Source organism: Corvus cornix, chromosome 3 (assembly GCF_000738735.6).
Source record: "Corvus cornix cornix isolate S_Up_H32 chromosome 3, ASM73873v5, whole genome shotgun sequence".
Classification (NCBI taxonomy): Eukaryota; Metazoa; Chordata; class Aves; order Passeriformes; family Corvidae; genus Corvus; species Corvus cornix.
In genome coordinates this window covers 39,835,703-39,861,480 of record NC_047056.1, presented here as the reverse complement: position 1 = coordinate 39,861,480, position 25,778 = coordinate 39,835,703, and the positions used below count along the sequence as shown (strand labels likewise).

Genomic DNA, 25,778 nt, shown 5'->3' with positions numbered 1-25,778 from the left:
CCCAAACACGAGTTGTTACCATTTCAAACTTCTCTATTTGGAGAAGCACGCCACAGACGCCTGTGTCAGCTCCTGGGCTTGCATTAGTCAGAAGTCTCCTATTTGGAGTACCCATCGCGCTCTCGAAGAGCTCTGTGCCGCGCGAACGCTCAGTCTGAAATCATCATAACTAAACCCTTAAATATGCTAAAGAACCAACCAAAACAGCAGGGCGAGCAAAACCATCCACATAAATTACTTCCTCCGCAGCCCGCTGCCACTCGGCGCTCCTTTCTTGCCTGCGCTCACAAGGGCTTGTCCCCGGGGTGCCCGGCTGGCCGCGGAGATGCTCCGGGGATGCTCCAGGGACGCAGCGGGGATGCCGCGGGGCGCCGCCGCCCCCAAGCCCCGGGCCCGCGGGTCCGCAGCAGCTGCCAGCGCCTCGGCAGGCCGCGGGCAGCCGCTGCGGTGAGGGGCGGTGCGCGGCCCCGCTGCCCGCCCTCCGAGGCGGGGCCGTGCGCGGCCCTGGGGAGAGGGGCGGGCGCGGGGTAGCTCCTGCGGATAGCGCCGGAGGAGAGCGAGGAAGGTAGCGGGGGCCGGCGGGTGTGTGCAGCGTGCTGAGGTGCGGTGAGGTCTGAACCCGAGGCAGTGGAGGTCGGATTTGAGAGTTTCCCTGCTCCGGCCTCCCTCTGTTCCCTCTTCCCGCTCCCTGCCCGCCGTGGGGCTGCGCTCCTGCGTTGGCAGGAGGGAGCTGCGGTTCGGCCCGCCCGACGTGTTTCTGAGTAGGCTTTTCTGCTTGGGGGAGTGGCTCTCTGCCACTGAGATTCTCAGTTGCGCCAAGTGCAAAGGTGGGACTTGCAGGCCTGGGACGGGCTCAAATCGTATTAGCTTTCACTTCTTTATGCCTTAAATTCCATGAGTAGCAAATCGAAAGTCACCCAAATAAATGGCAGCATTTTCCAGAGGCGGGAGAACTGTTAATAGTCGTTTTGTTTTACACTTGACATGAGCTTTGGCTTCCTCTTGTCGCCTGGAGGCTTCCCGCTTCCGGTGCTTGGGTGATTTGCAGTCTTTACAGTTTATGGAGACCCCTCTGTAATGATTGTTTATCTGGAGTAAAGGCTTTCTGGTGTTACGGAGTTACGTCGGTGCTAAGAGCAGAGCCGTGTGTTGGTTGGTGTGCGAGGAGGGCGAGGTGCCGCCGTGCTCGGCTCTTCCCCGGGAAGTCAGCGGAGCTGAGCGCAGCACTTGCTCTCGCCGGGCTCAGCCCGACACCGCTCAGCCTCGGCGGCGACTTCTGCATCGCATTGAACGCTCTGAGAGAGGTACTGCTAAAATCGTGCTGTGGCGGTGGGTGTGAGTACTTCCTATGAAAAGGCTTCAAAGAACTTTTTGCAGTTACTCGGGCCAGCACTCGGGCTTGGGATGAATGATTAGCTGGGAGTGGACTGCGGAGGTCAAAGTTTCCGGAGCTAAGAGCGTTGTTACAATCGTTCTGGCATACAGTGTTGTGACTTGGCTTGTCTGACTCGTTGTGGCAGAGGCAGTGCGTGCTGACTTGTTTGGGATACTACCAAAGCCTTGGGTGTTCATTTTTGTGTCTTTAGATGCCAGGCTAACAGTCCTAAATCTTATTTCTGGGCATTGTTGCCAGCATTTAGCTGCGTGCATGCTATGTCATAACCATGGGTATTTCCTGCTGATGCTTGAGTGCTCTTCTGCAGCATCTTCTCTTCTGTTTCTACATGCTGAACTTAACTGCAGAGCAGGAAATTTAATATTAATGAGGGATTTGCTAGTCAAGCTAATTGTTAAAAGCAAAAAAATACAATAAGGGAATAAAATAGAGGTGACTAATTGCTAGTGTCCAAAAGAAGCATGTGATAGATCAGCAGTACCCTCAAGATGGTATATTAGAATTCAAACTGTAGTGAATGTGTTAAAGGAGGATTTCCTCAGTATTTATTACAAGTTCTCCCAAGTCTTTGATGAGCCTGAGTAGGTAATTTTGAAAACAGCTGGGGACAATGCTAACATAACTGAAAGTGACCTTGTCCTGACCAGGTTACTAACACACACACGGAAACACACACAGAGACGTGTTTTGCATTCCTTTTCTAGGTATAGTAAACGAAAAGTCAACCCAAAGCTGTTCTTACACGTCGGAATTTTATCTATAATGAAAATGAATTGACAGCCTAGTTTCAAATCATAATTTTATGTATGTCTGCAGGTTTCATTTGAAGTTTTAAGTTTTTTACATTATGAAGTCTTTTGGAACATCATGACCTTTTTTAAAACTAACTTTCATAATATGAAATCCCTGTTTCTTATTGCAGAAGAGTTAGTGTAGGATTTGTTAAATCTATTCTTTCTTGTATTTGTGAAATTAGTATTTTAGTGTAATTTTTAGTAAACTGAAGCAATTTTTATTAAAAATTAATGTGCTTTATACATCATCGTTGTTAACACAGTTTTCATTTGGATGTGTATTTCCTCAAATCCGCATCATTTAGGTGCTCTTAAGGTGAGATTGATGCACTTTTTACCCTCCACCATCAATGTCACAGACAAATAAAAGGTCAGCTTGAATAAATCAGTCTGTCATGATTGTGCTGTGATAGGTGCAGTGTTGCCTTCAGAGCTAATACCTTAGAGACAGTTTATGTATTATTTATCAGTGGAAAAAAGTATAAGTTACAGATTGGTGACTTTCAGATCTGCTCAGTGTCTTTGTTGTCCCTATGTTCTGGTTCCAGAGTTCACAACAATACGTAGAATTAATCAGCACCTTCTTCTGTTCTGATAGCAGCACTTTTTGAAGCTCCCTCTGTTCCTGGTCATTACTTAATCAAATGTAAGAGTCCAGTGAGAAAGGAGATAATTGCCTTTATGCTTTTTTGGCAACTTAGTCCCTGAAAAAAAAAGTTTCTTTCTGCCTACCAAGTTACATCAAAAGAAATGCCGTAATGCTTGCTGGGTTATTTTTCTTTCATAATCTACTTACTTAAAGTGTTTCTTGCACACCTTTGTAGAGTGCAGCTTTTTTTTGGTGATGTGTGACATTACTATCTTTTAAGTGGTACTTACTGCTTTTTATAGGTAGGGCAGAATTTTCCATGAATCTTATACTCTCTACATCTCTCAATGTTTTGTCTTGGGCAGGTAGTTTTTCATGCAGAAAAGTAGTCTTGCTTGGTTAGTTTTCAGTTGAAAATAATAGAAGATGAAATCATTAAGCAGATCTGTAAGGCAGAATCTCACATCATTAATTCCTGTTACTCAAATGATGAGGCTTGAGATCACTTAAGGTGCAGAACTTGTGGGGAAATTGAATATCCAGCAGTTAATTACTATCTGTGACTTTTTTTATACACTGTATGAATATATCAATTTCTTTAATACAGCACATGTCTTGCTTTAGCCAGCTTTTGCTAAAGATTAGTTCTACATTATTGTTTGCTTTTCTATACAAGTTTCATTATTTTGCCTGGTGAGTGAAATTCCTTCAGGTGTTTTTTAAGAAACTAGATCAGGAAATTGACAGTTGGCAACTAATATTTATCTTACTATATCTTCTGTTAGGCCAAATACCTTGATAATGTGTCCATTACAAATTAGAGAGGCATTAATGTATGAAATAGAAGAATGTCTTAAAGATGTTAGCTTCCTCACAATTTAGCAAGACCTTGTGATAAATTTAGCTGGTTAATGGTTACTGTTGTTGCCCAAGCCCCTCACAAGTTTTGAAATCCCCACACATTTTGCAAGCAGGGAGGCTCCCTCCTTTGTGCTTCATCTCTGGCACAGCGTTTGCGGAACTGTGGGATTCTGCACGCTGGGCGCAGAGCCACATAATAACTGCGGGGAAAATGGGCTCTTCTTTATAATGAGCTGTGAATCAGAAGTACGCCGAGTTTTCTTAAGTTAGCTTTAATGGCTGAATCTGGTGTCAAAACAGGCTGTATTTATCCATTAAAAAAACCTTCATAGAAAAAAGGGATATGACTTGTGTAGTGAGGGATCTTAGAAAGGTCACCTAGGTTACACGCAGAGTCTTGCAGTGTAGGGTTCTCATTTTGAGAAAGTTGGGAAGTAGGTTTGGTGAGGCTTTAATATCTTGCATATAAATATATGGATGTACACCTGTTTCTAGGAGGTAGCATTTGAAATGCTGCGAAGTGGCTGGTGGATACAGGAGGCAGTTGGGTTTTTTTGACCTGTGCCAAGTGAAAGTCCTTCTATTGGTGAAGGTTAAGATCATTTGGTTTTTTTCCCCTGACTTCTAAGGTCCATGAGGTATTAGGCAAATTGTGCATGGTTTCATAGAGGCTATCTCAGGTTTATAACAAGAACAGAAACTCATCTGGTTTTAGCAGCATTTTTTTTAAATACCAGTTCAGTAGTTGACTAGCATTTAGAGAGAATTTCATCTTTGGACATCATACTTGGCTTGCTGTGAGTTTCTAATACTAGCCTTGGCCAATCCAACACAAATATTCAATGTTAAGTTCAAAGTTTCTTTAATGAATCCCTCTGGGCATTTGAGCTGACCACAAGTAGGGTCTTCAGTTATATAAAGTATAGTTGTGTAGAAGATTTATGTATCTCTGTTAATTGGAAGGTGGCTCTGTTGGGACCTTGTGCAAGTAAAGAAAAAATAGGAAATGGTCATTTCATCCTTGATGCCATTAGTTTATGAAAATTACCATACAAGCTGGGGAATCATGCACAGCCCTGAAAGAGATCCTCATTTTACCCATGGTTGTAAATCTAATCTAGAGTTACCATTACCTGCTATTTTTGACGTAGTAGTGTTTTTCTGCATTCTAACATTTAAATGTGTTGGATAGGTAACAGATTTCTTACTCAACACCTTTTTACAGCTATTTGGATAACAAAATGAAGCCTGCAAAGCTGCACTATTGGACTCTGGGTTGGTTTTCCATGGCACTATGTTGTTGGTGTGCTTCAGATACATTTACTCAAAGGTAAGTTGTGCTTTAAAATGAAACATCTGACAACTCATTAAGTGCAGATCAGAATGGTTTAACTTCTAATATAAATTTGTTATTATGTACTATTTTTGATGTGTTATTCTTCCCTTAGGAAGGGAAGAATACTAATTATTATCAGGCATCTACATTAACTGGAGGAGCAAGGATCATGCCTGAGAAAACCTTTATGTTTATTAATGTATCAGCATGAAGAAAGAGGGGAAACTTAAATTCCTTTTGTTGCACTTAAAACTTTTCTAATCTTGCTGTAGATGAATCATTTAGAGTTGTGATGTAGTAATGACAAAAATTGAAAATTATTTTGAGACTTAGAGCAATAAATCTGGAGTCATCCCTGTGGCATGAACTGTACCAACTGCTGCGTTGTTTACTTTTTAATCTTATTTTTCCTTGCTATTTTCTCAGTTCTGACCATATAAAATTCTTTTTCATGACATCCCAACTGAGGCTGTACCAGATTGCTGCACAACCTTTTGGCAGTTGTTGCACCTTGGCAAAATCTGGGCTTCAATACCAATAGGCCATGAGAGAAACCACACCCCAAATCACACCCTTCTGTGGACAAAGCTGAAATTCTTATTGCATTGTATGAGGAAATAAACTTTTCTGCTTCCTTTCAGTGCTTTGGCAAGAGAATGGTTAAGGGTGCTCAGTTCAGTGCTGAACTTCTTTCAGTGCCTACTTTGCAGCTGGTTGGTAGTTTAGACACTGCTGACGTTTCTTCAATCCCCAGGATTTGGGCTCTGTCTTGGCCATCTTGGCAAAAGAGTCAGCTCTAGAGGCACATTCCTGAGCTTCACAGAGCAGGATAACTCAGGCCCAAAGAAGGGGAGATATCTCTGAAGCTGCATAGGTATTGAAAATGGATTTCCTTGGATTCCAGTTCTGAGCTTAACTTGCTTTGTTTAGTATGTACAGTTTTCTGACCTGTCCTTAGCCAAAAAGTGTGTTCTAGGAGAACACCTTTTGGCATGACTGACATTGCAGAAGTTCAGCTGCTATTTCAAATACAGAGGATAGATCAAATGAAAAATCTAATGAAAGATCTTTTCTAAGCAAGGACTTTTTAAAACCAAGGAAATTAACTGCTCTGCAATATAGGGTAATTCCTCTATTCAGGTTTCTACAGCAACAGTAAAGACCCATATAAAAGTGTTAATAGTTTTCATTGTGATTATGCTGGTAAGTTCCAGAGCTATTCTCCTAAGTTATATAGAAAACCACAGATACATGTAAATGCTTAAGAGAAAATGGGGCCATTGCAACGTAGAAAGACTAGAGGAAAAAATGGAGACATGATAAAACACAGAAGCATCCCTAGGTTGTCCTCAGGTTGAGAAGAATTAGCTTTGTCTTTTATTCCTTTTTTTTTTTTTTTCTTTTGGTACTATATCCTCTGGCAAGAACTAATGACTGACAAGTGGCTATTAGCTTCCAGAGAATAACAATTTATTTTGACAGTTCTGCGCATAATGTTGTCAGTTTAAATAATTTACAATTCTGTTTATTTTTTTCCATTTGCTATTCTATTTAATTACTTTGTCTGGTTGCTTAATAGCTAAATATATCTGCTGTATTGTCTGATGCAACAGGTTTTTATTCTACTTTAACCAGAATAAGTCTGCTCCAAACTGTTGGAAAAGGCCTCTATAGAAGTGATGTGATACAGGCTTCCAACACTTCTTGAAAAAATTTTTGAGTTGTTTCTTTTCCCCTCTGCATAGGTATAAGATAGTACTGGTGTGTCTGTGAGTTATAGATCTCTTATTCTTAGAGGCTTTGAAACAGGCATGTTCTTGTAAAATATGGAATACTCAAATTCTTCTGTAGGTAACCTGAAGATTTTGTCACAGTTTGATCACTTATTAAATGTTTAAAAATTAATTAATTTTTAGTAAGCATTTTAAAATGTACTGTTTGGATTAAATGCCTATAAACTGAGAAAGTCAGAATTTTTGAGATTTGTAGTTTGTACTTTACTTTTTATTCTGAACTTTTTTTTAATCAAAAAGTTTGGAGACACTTGCAAGATCCAATTACATCTCCTGCAGTGGAAACTACATAGTTTGAGAGTGGTTGTAGTCTTTCTTTTTTAGAAGAGTAGTTACAGTTCCAAGAAGGTTGTATGCTTTTTTTTTTTTTTAAGATAATGTGCCTATCAAGAAGAATTAGAAGATTCTTAACATCCTAAACAAAGAAATTCTTAAAAAATTAAAAGACATCTAAAAAAAATTATTGTTTTAAAAGCGTGCTAGTAAGTGCTCTCCTAAATATAAAACAGAACAATGTGGTTTTTTCCATACTTGAGAAATGGAAAACACATGGAGATAGTGTGCTAGAAGGAGAATTTGTTTAACAATAGGGGGTATTAGCAGGTTTCCAAATATGTTGTTTCTCTGTGACTTGTTAGTTTGTGTTTGGAATGTGTGCCTGAAGGTGTTCCTCTTTTGAAAATGCTTGAGGAAAAATAAATGTCTGTCTCTCTCCAGTGACAACCACCCTCATCCCTGGAAAAAGCTGTATTTTGCTCATCATTGGCCAGTGACTGTATGTAAGGTGAGATTTTTGTGTTTCTCTTTTATCCTAACAAAGGTAGCATTGGATAATAAGCATGTGAAAACCGATTGAATAAAGCCCGTTAACTATTTAATGTTATTTATGCCTTTATAAAGGCTTTTGCTGATCTTGATGCAACTTTTGCTACTTCCCCTACACTCCAGAGCAGTCATAACAGGGCAAGATTGTGGTGTGTTACAGATAGTCAGTGTAGGGCATACTGTACACTAAGCTTGTTACAGAATTTATGACATCTTGTTAGTTGTAAACTTAATCCCAGACTTTCATCAGACTCTGTAGGAAGACTTGCCTGCTTTGTTTGGCTAACAACAGATCAGTACCTGAACTATCTGCTGCACAATAAGATTTTATCTTTGTAATATTGGCTCCAGTATTTCTATGATGTCGTCAAATACAGATTCAGTCAGGAAAGAGAGCTATACAGGTGTGGCAGGCATCTCTGAGTATTTCTGCATTTTTTGCTGTATTTGAGGGATGTGAACCCAAAATGAACCCAACCTTCTGACACAGGTCTGTCAAAGCACAGCTAAGAGGTGTACTATTGCTGTTACCTGAACAAACCCCTACAAACCAGTTTTCCCACTGTATATTTATGCTGGTTCCTCCTCTGAGTTCCAGGGTAGTGCAATTGATAAATTGACAAATGACTTTCATAACCTTCTAATGAAGTTGTAATGAGTAATTGAAGGTGTTGAGCATCAGAAAATGTAGGCATCGTTACACTTTATTGATTTCTATTGATCTTCTGTAGTAAGAGGTGGACAGACGCATTCAAAGAAGTGAAGAAAAAGGGAGATGAAAATCATATTAAGTGACTTTTTTTCCTAGTTTCCCATCATTCAGTCATATGAAGAAAGATGATCTCAACTGTACTCCTCTAACAGCTTTCTTGTTTTACATAAGAGGAGTTCCTAAACTCAGGAATTCATTTAAGTACTTTTAAGTAGGTAGATTCTTCTGCATGTTTGGTGTATTTATATATGATAACTGTTTTTTTTCAGAGTGTAAATATTTTTAATGTTATTATTCAGTTTAAAACTGTTGACATGATGTTGGAAGGAAAAAGCTGTGTAAAAGAAAGCAGCCAAAGTCATGATATCATTTATGGAAAAAAGCTTTGAGATACTTTTTTTTTCTGGAAGTACTTCTTAGTTTATGCCTCCTGTGTAAAAGAATCTGATTATAGACTCTTTTGTACATAACATGTTCTTGAGAGGTGTGTGGATGAGCTGCATCTGAATTCCTACCTGTTTTGCATATCTCTGCTTGAAAAGTTTTTCAGGCTTTTGAAGGCCCGAAAGGCCTACTTTAAAATTTGGAGGGCACAGATTAGCATGCCAGAAATTTGAGAATACATCTCTCCCAGCTCTTCCTGGGCTTTAAACAGTAAGTGTTCAGCTGGTACTGAGTGTGATCAGTGCAATTAAATTGGAAAGTGTTTTGTAATCGTGTCTTCCAAACTAACCCATTAGAATAAAGTAGTATCATGGAAGCAGTGATCACCCCAGGACCTAGTTACTGACTACTGTAGTGAAAAGGGTGAAGGAGGAAGAGAAATGTTCTTCCTCATAATGTGATTAGAAATTCCAGTACCATATAATTGACCTAAGGTGACTATGTCTTATGCAAAGATATGTGAGCTGAATTCAGACCCCAAGTGACTATGAATTTCATGTTCCCATAAAAAATTGTGCCTGTGGCTAATTCATGCCACACTTTTCAGTTACAAATCAATGTGACTTATGAGCATCTCAAGGGCAAGAAGAGGGACTTTCCTACTCCCTGTTTATGGAGTTGTAAAGATCTGTTATTCAATAACTTAAAAGGAGAACTATTATTTCAGCTTTTGCATCCTGGAGATTGCAAAAAGATAAAATTTTCTGTGTGGTTGTTTTTTTTTTTTTGTGTGTGTGTGTGTGTGAAATGTGGAAAACCTAGTGGAAGTTTGTAAATTATTCAGTTCCTTCTCTTTTAGGAATGGGAAGGACAATGAGGAAATGGTACCTGCTGTCATCTGCCTTTTACTGCACATATGTGCTGATCAAAGGAAAGAGTAAAAAAAAGGGCAATAGAATAGAGTAATGAACAGAATAGTCTGAATTCAAGTTTGAATGTTGTGTTAAGCAACAGATTTTTTTTTTTTTTTTTAGTTTTTAATATGAGATAAAAAATTTTCCTAAGTTCAGGCTTTGGCAGTAATTTTGTAGCAAAGGCTTAAATAAGGAATAGAAACACTGTTTTTCCTTCTTTTTTTGGTAAAAATAGAAGTAGTCACATAATACAGAAAGAATTAAAGTGACTAAGTGAGGGCAGTACACTATTGTGATCTAGCATTAGATCAAAAAGTTCTTTGATCTTTGCTTGATTCTTTGCTGTTTCTTTTCTATATTAAGCCAGGTGTGTCAAATTAATTTCAACTCTTGCTAGTTCTGGAACAAAATAAATGTTTTTCCAGATGTCTATGTAACTCGTAAGATAACATGTCTAAAACTTGTAAAAGTTTTCTGTGAATAAGGTCTGGTTTAGATGGTTTTGTGGGTCTTTATATTCTGTAGGGATAAACTTGTGAAAGGTTTTAGCTTATCAGCTCCTGCTAGAGGCGTTCAATAAGAAAGAAGTTTGTTTTATTTGCCTCCCAGTTTTTTTCAGCAACCATATCAGTTTGGTTCGTTTATTCATTTGTTTTACCCAAGGGGTGGGGAGAAGGAGGAAGGGGAGTAACTGCACACTGAGGGGAAGCAGTTGAAGAGATGAACTCTCTCCGCAGTTTGAAAAGCAAGGATTTTTCTTAGCAGTTGCCATGTTTCCTTACAAAACAACTTGTACTTTATCTTAATTAAAGAGATGGCCTACTTAAGCAAGGTGCTGGGAAGGAAGAGCAGGATTAAATATTTCACTTCCCAGAAGCTGGTGTTTTATTTCAGCTTGGTGTATCTGTATGTGATCCAGTAGCACTACTCTCTCACGTTTACCAGCTGCTGTACTAAGGGATTTGTATCTTGGGCAGATCTACAAGTAACTACTTCTGTGACAGGTTGATGGTATTTCACTTTTAGGCATTTCAGAGATGATAAAAGCCTCCATGCTTCTGGCACATGCTGTTTGTGCAATGTCTTGCTGTTACAAATAGGCTAATCCCTGTGCTGTAGCATTCCCTCTCAGCACGGTGGGTGCTCTACAGCCTCACGGCACTTTGCTCAGTTTTATATGGTTCGTTTGGATTGATTATCAGATAGCTTTAAAACAGGAGAAGACAATGCTGCTTTTTCAAATGATCTAGGTATATAGTGCTCTCTGGGGTCCAATGTGCACTTGAAAATAAGTATTTATACCTCTGTTTCAAGTCAATGGTTGCCTGAGGTTGAATTAATCCTCCAGCAATCAGTCTGTGGTAAACAGGAAGGCTGAGAAGAAGTGTTTTTGCAAGCAGGGGTACCCAGCTTTGCAGACCAGCATTTGCATTTTTTATAATGTTGATTTAAAATGAACATTGGAAAGATACCAAGGCTGGAATTAAAAAGGAGGTTGAATGAAGCCGGCCAAAGCATGCAGAGTGTGAGCTAATGTGTTGTAGGTTGCATTGACCTCTCAGTTCTGCCAGCATGCAGGGTAACACCAAGAGTCTGATGAAACATATAGAAGAAACTGCTAGGAAGGTCACTGCCATGATAGGGGAGAACTGATTCCGAATTTAAAATGCTCTGGGTGTTCCATTAGCATGTCTGAGAAGTGCAGTTAAAGATTGAATAAGGAGCACAATTGCACTGTTTTTGTTGCCACCTCACTTGAGCAAGCTGTTGACTATTAATTTGCTGTGCTTTGGGCTAGATAGCCAAACCCCTCCAGCTCTACAAAGCTTGTGTCGTGACAGGAGCAATATTGTTTAGGTATTTGCAGTGTGTGTTTTTTCAAAATACTCCTTTCAGGAAAAAAAGCTGTTGCTGGGTGTGATTGCTTGTATTGTTGGTGGCAAGAGAGGAGAGGAAGGAAACTGACACAGAACAAGAAAGTCTTGCAGAACTTGCAGATTTGCTGCCACTGGCCTGTGGCATGTGGAAGGCAATTAGTGAGATTACAGACCTGTCTCTGCTCTTCTCTACTCTCTGGTCTTGCTCTGGCATCACACAAAAGGCATTGTGGCATAATTAAGACAGAATGCAGAACCAAAAAGGAAAGCTATTATTATGGGAAAAGAATGTCTGAGGAGGTTGTTAGTTAATGGCAAAAAGTGTTTACTTGAAAGAGCTCTAATTGCTAAGAACAATAATCAGGGAAAAATACAGTAATAGTGTTCTGTGATGTGTGACATGGGTTTTTTTGGTTTGTTCTTTTCGGGGATATGTCTCTGCTCTAAACAATAATTAATGTGTAGGCTATTTCTCCTGTATTATCAACAGTTTTTATTGAAAGCTCTGTTTTTTTGTTTTTGTGGGAAGATGTTTAATCTTTCTTTTTCTCTCCATTCTTTTGTCCGTCAAGTCAAAATCCTTAAAACATGTGTCAGTTTTACTTGGAATAAGCAATATATTTCATCTCTTCTTTTTCACTTTTAATACACTGATAAAACTACTCCTCTATGCTTAAAGAGGGTTGTGTACTTGTCTAATATTATAGTTTGTTTTGCATGTTTTTATTTTAATGGCTCTGCACTCCTTGAAACGATGTGGTGAGGAGAGAAATACAGAGAGCTTCCACCTGGAATATTATAAATGCAGATAAAGCTCTGTTCATTTAGCATGGATCAGGCTACTTCCTGTTACCTCAGAACCTGTCCTTCTGTCTTCTTTTTACACTGTCTGTTCAGAATGTCCCAGTATTCACTTGATCTGCTTCAAAATTTTAATGCCGGTGGGTCACGAAGTGGCATAATCCATGACAGCTTCAAGTAACGAGTTCACCAGCTCCTGATTTGGCAAGTAAAAGTTAGCATGTCGCAGTAGGACCTTGGGCCATCAGCAAATGAGGTTTTACTTTTCCCTTTAAACCTTTATTCCTGGACACATGCAACAAATATTCTGTGGTTTTGTTTCCTACAGATGAATGCTAATGATTGTCATGACCCTCCAAAGTACTGGACAATCCATGGATTGTGGTATGATCATAGAGTGTTTTTATTTCAACTTGGAAAGGAAAAAGCAAATTTTGTACCTGGATGTTTAGTGATTTGGTTTTGTTGGGTGGGGGTTGGTTGGTTGGGTTGGGGTTTTTGAGGGTTTTTTTGTGTTTTTGTTTGTTTTGTTGTTTTTTGTAGGGTTTTTTGGAGATCTTAATCTGTCCTTATCATTCCTTTAAACAAAATTAAAACCCTATGGTTTGACGTAAAACTGAAGTACACTTCTGTATCTCATGACTCATTGAACTCTTAAAATCCTCTGTCCCCATAAGCATTTTATTTATAAATCTCCTCATAAGATCAGAAACAGTCTTAAGCAGAAAGGGAACTATAGTTTCCCTTCTTTTTTTTTTGTCTGAGTAAAAATAATTTGTTAATATCTCATGACTGCTTGTGGCTTTAAGTATCTTATCTCCACACAAATACTGCAAAAGTACAGGAAAAACTAATTTGCTTCAGAGGAATCAACTTACTGGAATTGGTGTCAAATGGCAACAATTCAAAATTTTTCCTGACAAATACAGGTTCAAATCAGTACAGAAGTTGAAGCTATGCCTCCTGGAAAAGTGAACAGCATTATGTATGGATTCCCAGTGAGTGTCTCGGTGATACTTGCAGAAACATCAGATGGTGTGGCAGTTTAGGAGGTCAGTGCCATTGATAGCACCAGTGACATTATGTGCAAGACTCTTCTAAATCGTTGCCGCACCCATATGACTTTTACATAGAACGAAAGGGACCAAAGGGCTAAACAAAGAAATCATGAAAAAATCTTTTGGCCATCTTCTGAATCTTCATGAGAAATCTTTTGGCCATAATTAACATCTTGAAGGTTTTACTTCTAAACCACTGTAGATTCTGATGGTTTACCTACATTTTTAAGTAAAATCTCCAGCTATAATCCTGCATATTTAAAATTCAGGCTTATGTTAGTTACCATTACTGAGTTAGGAGACATCTTTGTTTCAATTTTATTTTGCTTCCCTAGGCCTGACAGAGCTGAAGACTGTAATAGGACATGGCATTTCAATGTCACCGAGATCAAGGTATTTAAAACAAAACCAGGCATACCAAGCAGAGCTAAGTGCAATTACTTTTGCACATCCTAAATGAAAAATCCGCAGTTTATAATATCAGTCTTAATGTTTACTGAGAAGTATGGTTTTTTAAGGACTCCAGGAATTCTCTAAGTGCTTCTGGTACCACTTGAAGTTGCAGTCCTTGCGATCATTAGCAGCTGTACCTACTTGATTTTGTAAACATGCAGTTTGGCTCATTCAGCTACATCCTCCTTAAAAAAAAATCTAGAGGTCCACCAGCACATAAGTGCTGGATCTGCAGTGGCAAAAAAGTACCTGTGAAAAGAAGAAGATTCAGTCAGTCTGTGCTCTCTCTTCACATTTTCTGCTGCAAAATCAGAACAAAGAAAGTAAGAGTTCAGAGTACTGTTTTCTGTGTGTTTTCTACTAGAGCATTAGTCCTTTTTTGTTCTTTTTCTACTTGGAAAACCCCAACGTATTAATTTCAACAAAATTCATTTACGTATTGTAACCAGGGATAAGAGACTTGAGCCGACAAATGTGAAAAGCTGCATGATTGAACAACTTCTGCAGGGACAGCTGAAGGAAAGTTTTGCTTTGAGTCAGTGTGTCAGTATGCTCAGATATTTAGGTAGGTGTACCTGTTACCTCCAACAACAGCATTTTCAGAATGTGGGGGGAAAAGACCTTTTATTTTTCTTCAACTAAGTGTTTCAGTTACAGACACCGAAGATGAGGCTTCAGTTGTAGAAAATGTATCAATATATGTAGATTGTCTAAGAAATAGCTTTTCAATGCTGTGGGTACATTTATTAATTGTGGTATTTTTAGGATCTGATGTCAGACATGAGACACTACTGGCCGGATGTGCTTCATTCATCTCTGAATCGCACCCAGTTCTGGTGAGTACAAAAAAGCTCTGAAAAGCATTTTGGATATTATTTTATAAAAAGTCCTTCTGAGTAGATCTTCGGGTGAGATGTTTTGCATGAGAAGAAGTGTCCAGGAGGCCACTGAAGCAGTATCATGGTGTCCCCCAGTGGTAGGGAGGAGAAGAGAGATCCAACGGGCAGGAATTGTGCAGCAAGATTGATTTATTTAATTATTTTACGACTCTTTTATAGACTTTTTTTCTTCATAGTCTAATTGGTCAAAGGATCAGCCATCCCTCGGGTGATTGGCTAAAATCCTAAAGCATCCATTGTCAAAATATTTTTCTACTGTGCTATAAACAAGGCTCTACAAGGTCGCAGGTGTTCATGGTTTATAGAACTCTACAAATATCTTCTGTGAGAGAGAAAAGTATCTCACGGGACTGGAAAGAAGCAAGAAAAATTCTTGCTAGCAGCAATATTTGTATCCAAAAAGCAGTGTGTCTTGCTAGTCTCATTTACAGTATAAATCTGTTCTCTTGTAAAATACAGCTGTTGAAGACAGGGCTATGGCAGAAGTTTTAGAGAAATGAAACTTAGTGAGAGAGTGTTTCCTTCCTTTGTCCCCAGGGAGGAGAAACAGCTGCTGTTGACACATTACATCTGAATAGCAGTAGCACTCCTGGGATGTCACAGCTAGCTGCAAGAGCAACTTCCAGGTCTCTTTCCCTAGCTAGTTTCACTGTGTTGCTGGCCTTGAGAGAGCTTTCCTTTTGGGCTTCCTCACAGAAGAGGAAATAGAGAAATAGAATGCTCTCTGTCATGGTAGCAGCTTCTCTGTTCAGTGAAGTTACTGACAGCAGCTCTATGCTACCACCAAGCTTGTGGGTGCAAGAGGTGCAGAAGGATGAAGGCCTTCAGGACCATTGGTAGCTGTTTTCAGTATCTATTAATTTATTTGTTTATTTTGCATGGCTGTGCTGCTAAATAAAGTAACACTGTGAGGAATGTCATCTTAAAGTCTCAGTAAGTATTTTGTGGAGACTAAAGTCTCTGTCCATCCTGGAAGCTCACAGGAGTGATTAAAACACTTGGGCCTGGTGCATTCTTGGCTTGCTGCAGATGATGGTGCACGGGCACTGTCAGTGCAGACTGCACCAAACCACTCCAGTAGCAGTTCCATGGTAGCAATCATAGGCTTCTTGAATGCCAGCAGATCTTTAGCCCTCTATTTCTGCCGCCTTTTTAGGAAGAGCAGGATGCTTAAATACAAATACTACTGAAAGCCTTCAGAAGACAAGCACTTCACCGTTAGTTTTACACACGTGCATGCATACATTCTCTAAATTAAAATTAATCATCGTACGTGCAATCCCTTGCCTCCAGCTTACTTCTGTTTCAGTAGCCCTTTGAATTTGACTGTTGTCTGCTTCTGATCCAAGCTAACTCTATCTCTTGCTAAGTTTACCCCTAGAAGAGCTTCTATTTACTTTAAAATGGTGGTATCTTTTCTCATTAGTAATTTAAAATCCCTTGTGGAGAAATCTGCCCATGGAAACTGGGCTCTTCCAGGCAATAAACAATCCATTTGACATGCAGTTGTATTGAATGTTACAGCCAAGATGAGAACTCTCTACAAGGCTGAATTTGGGAAGATACAGTGAAAATCTTACAGTAAAGCATCTTCTGCCCAGCCTCAAATCTGACACCACAGTTGCTTTATTAATTCTCTATTCAGAAGTAGTGTACTATTTCTCTAGATCCAAACATATTCTTTTAAGATGTTTTCATTCCTTAAGAAAAATCTGAAGTTTTTAATATGAATGGACGATTCCAAGGCAGGCTTTCAAGTGAATAATAACTGTTCTTCTTTTCTGCTTTTTGATGATGTAGTTAAGGCATCATAAGTTCACAGGATGCTGTGATGATGGCACAAGTTTGTGATTAGATAATCTTTTATGTACATCTGCTGAACTGATACCTGTATAGTACAAGTGGCTTGTGAAAATTTGAAAAGAATTTAAAAAAAAAAGTCATCCACAGTGTCACTAAAGATTATACTGCTTAATCTTTCAATGGACTTTAGAATTGATGGGAACATTTTTGTCTTTTTCCCAATTTTTGTTCTGTTTGAGTTTGTCTACTGTACACTGCAAGAATTTCTTTCTTCGGCTCTCTGTTCCTTGCTCATAGGAGAAGGGATGGTAGATTAAAAGTAAGACTTAAGAGGAGGCCTGTGAAAATTCTGCCACAGGCCAGCATAAAAGTTGATGCTAAAATCTTAGTAGCTTGTGCAATTTCACTGTTTCACCCAAAATAAGGCTTAGTTGTTTGAATTCAGAAAAAAAATTAGTGCTTTAAAAGTGCATTTAACACAAAAGGTTCCACTAAAACTTACAAAAAGCTTGGAGATGGTAGTTTTCTAGGCAAATTCTTTGCATTCTGACCTCTGATCTCAGTGTAAATACACTGAGAGATCATAAGAGCATGATATATGTTTACTTCATGAATGTATAGATGTTGCTGTAACCGAAATGGTGGGAGTGATCTTGATTGGGTTTACTTTTTACATGTGCAATAAATTTGGGTGCAGTGTCCTACTCCACAGGTGTAGCCTTTCAGATACTTAAGTGTAATGGCTAGCTTGTACAGCACATATATTTGCAAATAATGTGTTCTAAAATTTGCATTTTGCTTTTCTCCTATAGGAAACATGAGTGGGACAAACATGGCACTTGTGCAGCCACACTTGAGGCCCTTAATTCTCAGAAAAAGTACTTTGGTAAAGCCTTAGAACTCTACCAGCATGTTGATCTCAATGGGTATGTAAATAAACTTGATGATCTGCCTTTTATTCCGAACAGTTTCTAAAAGTTTCAAATCTAGCCTAAAATGAAAGTCTAAAAATCTGATTGTAGAGAGGAAATGAGTATTAGTGTAAATTATTTTTAGTACTGAAGTTCAGAGGAAGAGTTGTTACCCTGAGAAGCAGTCTCTGGTCACTTCAGTCAGGTAAGCCAGCAGCATCCTTAACAGCATCATTTAGACAGTGTGAGCAAGTAAATTTTTGAGAAGCTCTGCAGGCTGTATCTTGATACCAAAAGCTATGGTACCTGTAATGTTCTAAATCAAGGGACAAAACCCCCAAACTTCTGAGTCATACTGAGCCCCAAACACTTGTTTTTAAGACAGTGCTCTGCTCGGAGGAAAAGACAAGCTGCAGGCAAAATCATGCAGAACATCCTGGGAAAAGGCTGAGAGGCAACAGCAAGAGAGGAGGTTATGAAGGGTGGTGTTCAGTTGCTGCAGGCAGTCCTCTGCTGTCCTTTCTAACAACTCCAGTGTGACACTCTTGCTTTGTCCTAAGGGCTGACTTCTCCTCATGGTTCCAAAGCACTGGCCATGCCAGATTCAAAATCTTGATGAGACTGTTGTGGCTTGTCCAAGCACTGTCTGCATGCTTCTGGCTATAGGTGAATGCCAGAAGGTTAGAGTCCTTTCCTGATCAGTGCTTGGTGTGGGTGAGAGGATGTTTGACCATTAGATTTGTTGACCATAAATTGTCTGTCTGTATAAGAGGACAGTGTCTAAGAGAGGAAATAGTTTTGTACCAAGAAACATACCTTTAAAAAAACTCTATAAAACAACCCCAAAGAAACCCCAAACCAGCCCCATTCTGTTTATGCTCTGCCAGTGTCCTGTCTAAGCAGTCTCCTAGACAAAGTGTCATTTATTTTGCATATGCACAAAGGAAATAAGTTTTTCTTCCCTCCCACCTCAGTTTTGTAGATGCCTTTTAAAACTGTAGCAGATTTTTTCTACACACAGTGTTTGTGCATGTCATATGCAATGTTAAAATTAATAATGTCTAAGTCAATTGCCTAAGTAGCTGTGATGGTGTGACTAAAACATTTACAGATGGCACAGTGACCGATGATGTGAGCCTGTATCAGCATGTGCAACACTGCAAAAGAATAGATACTGAAGCATGTTGAAATGAATTGCTCAAAGCTTATTATCTATTGTGAAAATGAATATAATTAATTTTATCTTTACTGAAAAAAAAGACTGCCAGTATTCTCACTGTATATCACTTATACTTGAATGGGAAAAAATGACAGTGATTAAAAAAATTGTTTCCAAAAAGCAAATTATTAAAAAGAGGACATCATGCAGAGTTCTGTAAGAATTAACAGAACATCATCTATTTTGTTTGCCTCCTTATATCCTGTGTAAAATGACAGTGAAAAGCAGATTGTCCTTCAGTCAGCTGGATAGAATCTTCCTTGTGCAAAAATGACCTTGGAAGGGAAGGGTTGAGCATTATCAGCATTTATGGATTAAATCCTGCAAGATGCTGACTATTCCCACTTCTTACAGAAGAAGCTGGGACTCTCAGGCTCATCACGTGTTAGGTCCTGAGTCTTGTAAGCGTGGACATGTGGACTCCTCTTAGGACTGAACCTAAAGGAAGGGGTACACAGGCTAGAGGTTCTTGAGCCTCATTTCTCTCATGTGACCAACTTTTCCACTTCAAAAACATATTTGTTAGGAAAAGTTTCTGCCCTGCCAGTAATGTTGATCCAGACTGACATGCTGTATCCCTCTCCCGGTGTGCTGTGTGCCTCCCACCACAGGAAGCCCATCCAGTGTTTGAATATGCGAGTGCCTAGAGCACCCTCACAAGTCTGCTCCTGTGCCCTCTGCAGCAGCTGGAGCACAGGGGAATGTCTCAAGGCAGGGGAAAGGAAGCAATTAAACTGCATGCCCTACCTGGCAATGAGCAGAGCACTCTGATACTGCCTTTCCCCTAGCTGTGTCTGAAGACTGAGCTATTCCAGCTCCTCAGATTAAGGTGCGGGAAAGGGTTCTTCCTGACCCTGCCAAGTTAGATGGGAAGTGGCCTTTCAGAAAAGGGCCTTTCCTAGGCTGGCAAAGAATGGACAACAAGTTGCCCTTGCTCCCATCACTGTAATGCTTGACAGGTTCTTAAGATTATCTGTTTTACCTAATGATTATGAAGGTATGTTTGCATATAAGAAACATGGAAAAATGTGTTATCTTTATTTCAGTTGTCTCTTGAAAGCTGGGATAAAGCCAAGCAGTTCATATTACAAGGTAAGAGGCAATCTTTTATAAAACAGAATCATATGCATGCACCCTTTTTCAGTAGGAGTCAACTAATTTCTGTACAACAAATGAGCTTTTAAAAACTGTTTAGTTCTTTAAGGTTGTGCTTTTTGTAAAAGTTTTTGAGAGCTTAACCAGTGTGGCAGCTGTTGGAAGATGTACTCGTGACCTATTAATCTCTATAAGCTTTTTACTTCTTCAGATGACTGCTATAAAGGAAGCTCTTACAAGTTTTTATGGTGTAACACCGAAGATCCAATGCCTTCCTCCAGAAGAGGTAAAAACTCCCCTAACTTCCCAAAATGGAAAAAAAAAACAAACAAAAAACCAACATCTTTTTTTTTTTTTTTTTTTTTTAAAGAGCACTTTTTATCAAAAATAAAACAAAAATAGAGTGAAAAATCTTCAGTATGGTGAAACTTAGGTCTAGGTGTTCCTTGTGTATACAGCTGTTTGCATTTAGATATTGTTTGATTCTTGGACTTAGGTTTTAAAGGTCTTTGTCTTAAAGGATTTAAACCTGTATCTCTTGCACGAATGCTGTAACCACCATGCCAGAGGTATTGCTGTAGCTGAGCACTTTCCACTGTGCCTGCTAAAATTTAATTGCTGCATGGCAAATTACTAAAGCCAACAAGAGTGAGCTGAATGGAGCCAGTGACTGTCAGCCTTGGTGAGGGTGTGGCTGTCAGCAGGAGCCTTCCCTTCACTGAGTATGGCTCTTGTGTTCTGTATGAAGACGTTACTCAGTGAACAGAATCCTTCTGAAATAAAGCAGCTCAGAAGCTTGTCTCTGAGATTATTCCAGAAAGCCCATACCTAAAGAGGTACTAAAAGACATTTTGAGCTTCACTGTGGTTCAGAGTCAGTGTAGTCTTTCCTTTTGAGCTGATCATGTCTCAGATTTCCATTTCTTTTTACTTTTCCTTGCCAACGATTGTGCTGTGCATCATGATGCAGTAGAGAAGGTGGTACACAGAGACAATGTGCTGTAAAGTATAGGTCACCATATCTGAACCAAAAGTGCCTTTGAAGGAACAAAATAATATTCTGAACAATTACATATGTAGATTGCAGAGTTCTTTCTTTCCGTTTTTCACCTAGGTTACTCTGCACGTATAGAAAATAAAGTAAAAAACAGAACCCACAAGGTTAGCTTTCACTCTTGTAAGTGGTTCCTTTTAATCTCAGCTTGTTAAAGGTGGTTTACTACAAAACACTTGGCAGAGTTATTGCCCATACACAGGCAACAATTTATGAAAACTTGCTAAGATACAGTTGCTATTGGAGTATGTTGTCAACTCATTTGCTTTAGTAATGCTCTGAGGTTTCTGTATTCATATGTTTTTTAACAAGAAAAAAGTCTATAGGTTACAATATTTTTAGAATGTGTTTATAAGTTACTTTAAGGAACAAAGGAGTATTAGTTGAATGTGGGTTGTACAGTGATCCACCTTTTGACATGAAAGAAATGCAGACTAACACAAACTGCAGTTTCTAGCTCTGTTTGCTGTAGTTCTGCCATTGCTTTTAGTACACTTGGGATACTGCTCCAATTATATGAAAGTAATTTATAGCTTGGGTCTCCTGTACTTAACAACTGAAGGTATTGGGTAATAGAAATGAAAAACTACATCTCAGTTATTTAAAGATAGGCCTTTTTCAGAGTTCTAGCCTCATCCATGCCTGTAATGCATGATGGAGGTACTTTGATGTTTGAAATGTGTTAAACACACTTTCTGTTCTTAAATTTCTTTAAAAAACCCCAAAACATAAAAAAAACCCAAAACAAACAACCCCCCCAACAACACAAACTCCAAACAAACAAAAAAAGCCCTCACCACAGTTACTTTTGCCTTGTATGTATCTTTTTGTCCTGCTTAATTGTTTCAAAACCAATTTTTTTCCACATTTTGTTAGACCTGAGCATTTGGGGGCATTTTCCTGTAATCTTTTTTGCCACATGAGAGGCCCCCATGCCTGCCTGCTTTTTTTATGGTCAGAAGTTTTTCTTCCTAGCCTAGTCCAAAAATAACATTTCTCCTTCTGACAGCTTGGTTCTGTAGTCTTTTCTGTAAAAGCTATTAGAAAATTTCTCATTTATGGAGAATTTTATTTGCCTCTATTCCTGTCTGGCTATGAAGAGTTGGTGAAAAGTGTCTTTCTGGTCACATGTACCTTCAATATTCACAGAGTTCAGCCCGAGCTCATCATTGTTGAACAGCTTCTGTGCACTGTGCCGATGAGTAAAGGCCAGGATAATGTGTCACAGCATTTCATAACGAGGCTTACTAGTTAGAAATTCCTCAGATTGGTACTGAGTATGTTCAGACTGGATGCCTCTTGTACTTTTATTTGCATTTTTCATCTGGTAAATGCACAAATAATCACGACTGTATTCTATAGATAGGGCAATGTAGCTGAAGAATTGATGTATTTTCTTCTCTGCATGAGGCTGATCTTACCCTTCATGTTTCTAGGGTGAAAAAGCACAAACAATTGGCCAGATTGAATTCTGCTTCACCAAAGAACTGCAACTGATAAACTGCATGGCGCCAAAGGGTGAATCCAACCCAGTGCAGGCTCACTTGAAGCTTGGAACTGAAGAGCTGTCAGTCTGCAATGATACTCTCCCAACCTATTATCCTTCAGAGGTCCAAGGTCACAAATGAAGCCATAAGATTGAGAAAAACTTTTTAAACAGCAACGAAACCCAAACTCATGTAATATCACAAGCCCCTGTCCCTATCACAGGCCTACAGTGAAGATTTCTGCTGGAAAACAAAGTTCTTTTGCTATTAAAGGAAAGTGGTCCACATGATGGGATCAGCATCTGATGTACAGCTTGGTCTGGATTTTTTGGCTTGCTTATGGTTTGAATCAGTGTTCAAAAGACAACTGTGACTTTTCAGTTTGACATGCAGTTAAGTCTGCCACTTCGGCTGCTTTTTGTTTTTTACCAGTGAGTCAGGGAAATTAAGTAATTCTTCGTATTGAAAGGATGATCGTCTCTCTGAGATGAGACGACAATTTCTTGAGAAGAAAACACTGTAAACCAAAAGAACTCTTGAGACCTGTGTGAAGGTCTATTCCCAGATGTAATACCCGCTGCCTTGCATAATTGCTCTCCACAAGTGCAGAACAGAGATCATGTCCTCTGAGGTGTTGAACCTTTCCTCACTGAGGGATCACGGTGGACCAAAGACAACTTCTGCATAACTTCTTAGTGAAGGAATAATATTCTTCAAGTTTGGGCTCCTCTACCTAATAGATCCCAGGGAGACTGTATTTGTAGCCTTACCTGTTCTTTGATTATTTTTGTGGCAGTAGCTCCATGCAGTCTTGAGGAACAACCAATGCTAGAGCTTACATGTTAGTATAGGAGAATGTTAGGCCCTAGAAATATGTTGTTATTAATTTTTAGTTATATTTGAGCATTCAGCATTACTGCATGTGCATCTGCACTTTTATATGAAAACAAGATAGTCACGTAATCACTTCGTTTCAAGAAACAGCTTTTTATAGATGAAACAATACTACAGGATTTTCAGTAAAAAGTACAGATGTTGGCAATAGTGCATCTCTACCCCATAATGTTTAGTAATATGCCACAAAGTTGGATGTTTCCAGAGGGAACCAAATTTTGATGACAACTTCCCCACAGTTCTGTGTTGATCTGTGTGTCTCAAATTGTGTTTCAAAGAAAGACAGTTGTGGCTCAAGGAGCCATCTCTTTGTTAGAATAATATTACTGTGAAAACATGAAATGCAGTATTAGAAACAAAAACTTGGAAGCAATGAATGGTAGCACTGGTTCTTGCAAAGACATATTGCATTGTCATCTTGAGTGCCATCACATGGCATCTACAAGACAGATGAGGGATCAGACCCAGCCAGCATGGATTTAGGAGGGGCAGGTCCTGTCTGACCAACCTGATCTCCTTTTATGACCAGGTGACCCACCTGGTGGATGTGGGGACGGATGGGGATGTTGTCTTCCTGGACTTCAGCAAGGCCTTTGGCACCATCTCCCACAGCATGCGCCTGGGAAAAGCTGGCAACCCATGGCTTGGACAGGTGTGCTCTTCACTCGGTTAAGAACTGGCTGGACAGCTGGGCCCAGAGAGTGGTGATGATGGTTGCTGCATCCAGTTGGCAGCCAGTCTCCAGTGGTGTCCCCCAGGAATCTCTGTTGGGCCCAGTCCTGCTTATGGATGATCTGGATGAAGGGGTTGAGTCCACCATCTGCAACTTTGCAGATGACACCAAGTTGCAGAGGGTGAGTGTCACTCTGCTGGGGGATAGGAGGGCTCTGCAGAGGGACCTGGACAGGCTGGATTGATGGGCCAAATCCAGCGATAGGAGGTTTAAAAAGACCAAGTGCCGGTTCCTGCACTTTGGTCACAACAACCCCCTGCAGCACTACATGTTGGGGACAGAGTGGCTGGACAGTGGCCAGGCAGAAAGGGATTTGGGGATACTGATTGGCAGCAGCTGAACATGAGCCAGTGTGTGCGTGGGTGGCCAAGAAGGCCAATGGCATCCTGGCCTGTATCAACAGTAGTGTGGCCAGCAGGACCAGGGAAGTGGTTGTCCCACTCTACTCAGCACTGTTGAGGCCATGCCTCGAATGCTGTGTCCAGGTCTGGGCCCTTCAGTTTAGGAAGGATGTTGAGATGCTAGGGTCAGTCCAGAGAAGGGCAAAAAGGTTGATAAAGGGTCTGGAACACGTTGTATGAGGAGAGGCTGAGGGAGCTGGGGTTGTTTAGCCTGGAGAAAAGGAGGGTCAGGGGAGATCTTGTCACTCTCTACAACTGCCTGAAAGGAGATTGCAGCCAGGTGGGGTTGGTCTCCCAGGCAACAGCGACAGCACAAGAGGATGCAGGCTTAAGCTGCACATGGGGAGGTTTAGGTTGGACATTATCAAGAAGTTCTTCACAGAAAGGGTGATTGGGCACTGGCTGCCCAGGGAGATGATGGAGTCACTGTCCCTGGAGGTGTTTAAGAAAAGTCTGGATGTGGCAGTTGGTGCCGTGGTCTAGTTGACAAGGTGGTGTTAGGTTGTAGGTTGGAATCAATGATCTCAAAGGTTTTTCCCAACCTAGTTGATCCTGTATGGTTCTGTGTGATAACCTTAATGGAAGATCAAATCAATGTTCTAATTTTTTTTTTAGTTGAAGGGTAAATGATATTAAATATATTAAAATATATTGAAATATATCTTATCATGCCAAATAATGCCTAGGGAGGTAAAATATACATGAGTGTGAGTTCTCTGCAGTTGAAGTGTAATGCATTCATTTAAGAAAAGCCAGTAACTATAAATACAAACTTTACAAGCAGATGACACAGACACTAACAGCCCTCACAGTGAGAAGCTCAAAGGGAGCTCTTGTCTCTTGCCAAAGGGAGTCAGCAGATACACACGAGAGTCATACATGACCAAACTCTGCAGCAGAGTAGATACGCTTCCATGCATTTTTCAACCTCATTTTCAAATAAAAGAAATGTGAAGGATCTGGTAAGTTTTAAAACTTTGAGAAGAAAATAACATAATCCAGAATGAGGGAGGGATAAAACATGCAGGCTGCAACTGAGTAAAAATTGACTGAGAAAAAGTAAAGGTTGGCTAAAGTAACCTCACATACTCTGAAGTTCCATTTAAAGGGACATACCTGAAGTACTGTGTTTGCCTTAAAAAACCACACCCATGTAGTTTTTACTCCACATTAAATATTTAAATTTTCTATAGTGAACTTTTCAGTAGTATCAATAAAACCATATATATATGACTACCGTTGTGTGTGTTTTGGCAAGCCCACCTGCCTAACTTCTAGGAAGATTCAAATGTCTTTTAAAAGCTACTGGCTGATTTTTATACAGAGATGTGCCAAGACATGATGAAGTTTTAAGTGATACATTTAAGGGATGCTTTAAGGTCTGTATGTGGGCAGCTAGGAGAGCAGGTGAATGAATGCTATCACCACTTTAGACGAAAGATCATGTCCACCCTTTGTGTTCTCTCTAGCAATGGCACACAGCCAGTTGT

The 25,778-nt window shown here is 39.8% G+C and overlaps 2 protein-coding genes across 5 annotated transcripts in view; one reads left to right on the top strand and one right to left on the bottom strand.

The window, feature by feature from the left end:
- CEP43 (centrosomal protein 43) overlaps positions 1–1,282 on the bottom strand; it is a 29,229-nt gene extending 27,947 nt beyond the window's left edge. The window contains exons 1-2 of the mRNA XM_039568579.1: positions 1,116–1,282; positions 200–842 (exon numbers count right to left, since the gene is read on the bottom strand). Coding sequence (XP_039424513.1) covers positions 200–842; positions 1,116–1,282 — 810 coding nt within the window. The remainder of the gene's footprint in view (positions 1–199; positions 843–1,115) is intronic.
- On the top strand, positions 496–22,566 carry RNASET2 (ribonuclease T2). 4 transcript variants are annotated; one of them, XM_039569677.1, is made up of 10 exons: positions 496–565; positions 4,866–4,970; positions 7,487–7,553; positions 12,611–12,666; positions 13,676–13,733; positions 14,559–14,629; positions 17,308–17,421; positions 19,672–19,717; positions 19,932–20,006; positions 22,210–22,566. In XM_039569677.1, the coding sequence occupies exons 2-10, from the start codon at positions 4,882–4,884 to the stop codon at positions 22,399–22,401; spliced, it is 768 nt and encodes a 255-aa protein (XP_039425611.1). In that variant the 5' UTR covers positions 496–565; positions 4,866–4,881; the 3' UTR covers positions 22,402–22,566. The 4 variants fall into 4 exon arrangements, with proteins under 4 accessions (XP_039425611.1, XP_039425610.1, XP_010389926.1 ...); XM_039569676.1 differs by having other exon boundaries at positions 504–601; XM_010391624.4 differs by lacking the exon at positions 496–565 and adding an exon at positions 614–827.
- The last annotated feature ends 3,212 nt before the right edge of the window (positions 22,567–25,778 follow it).

Excerpts from the sequence above, each read along its gene's own strand:
- RNASET2 (XM_039569677.1), top strand. The coding sequence starts at position 4,882 with ATGAAGCCTGCAAAGCTGCACTATTGGACTCTGGGTTGGTTTTCCATG. Across the intron at positions 14,630-17,307 it reads CTGAATCGCACCCAGTTCTG|GAAACATGAGTGGGACAAAC; the intron begins GTGAGTACAAAA and ends TTTCTCCTATAG. Across the intron at positions 19,718-19,931 it reads CAAGCAGTTCATATTACAAG|ATGACTGCTATAAAGGAAGC; the intron begins GTAAGAGGCAAT and ends TTACTTCTTCAG.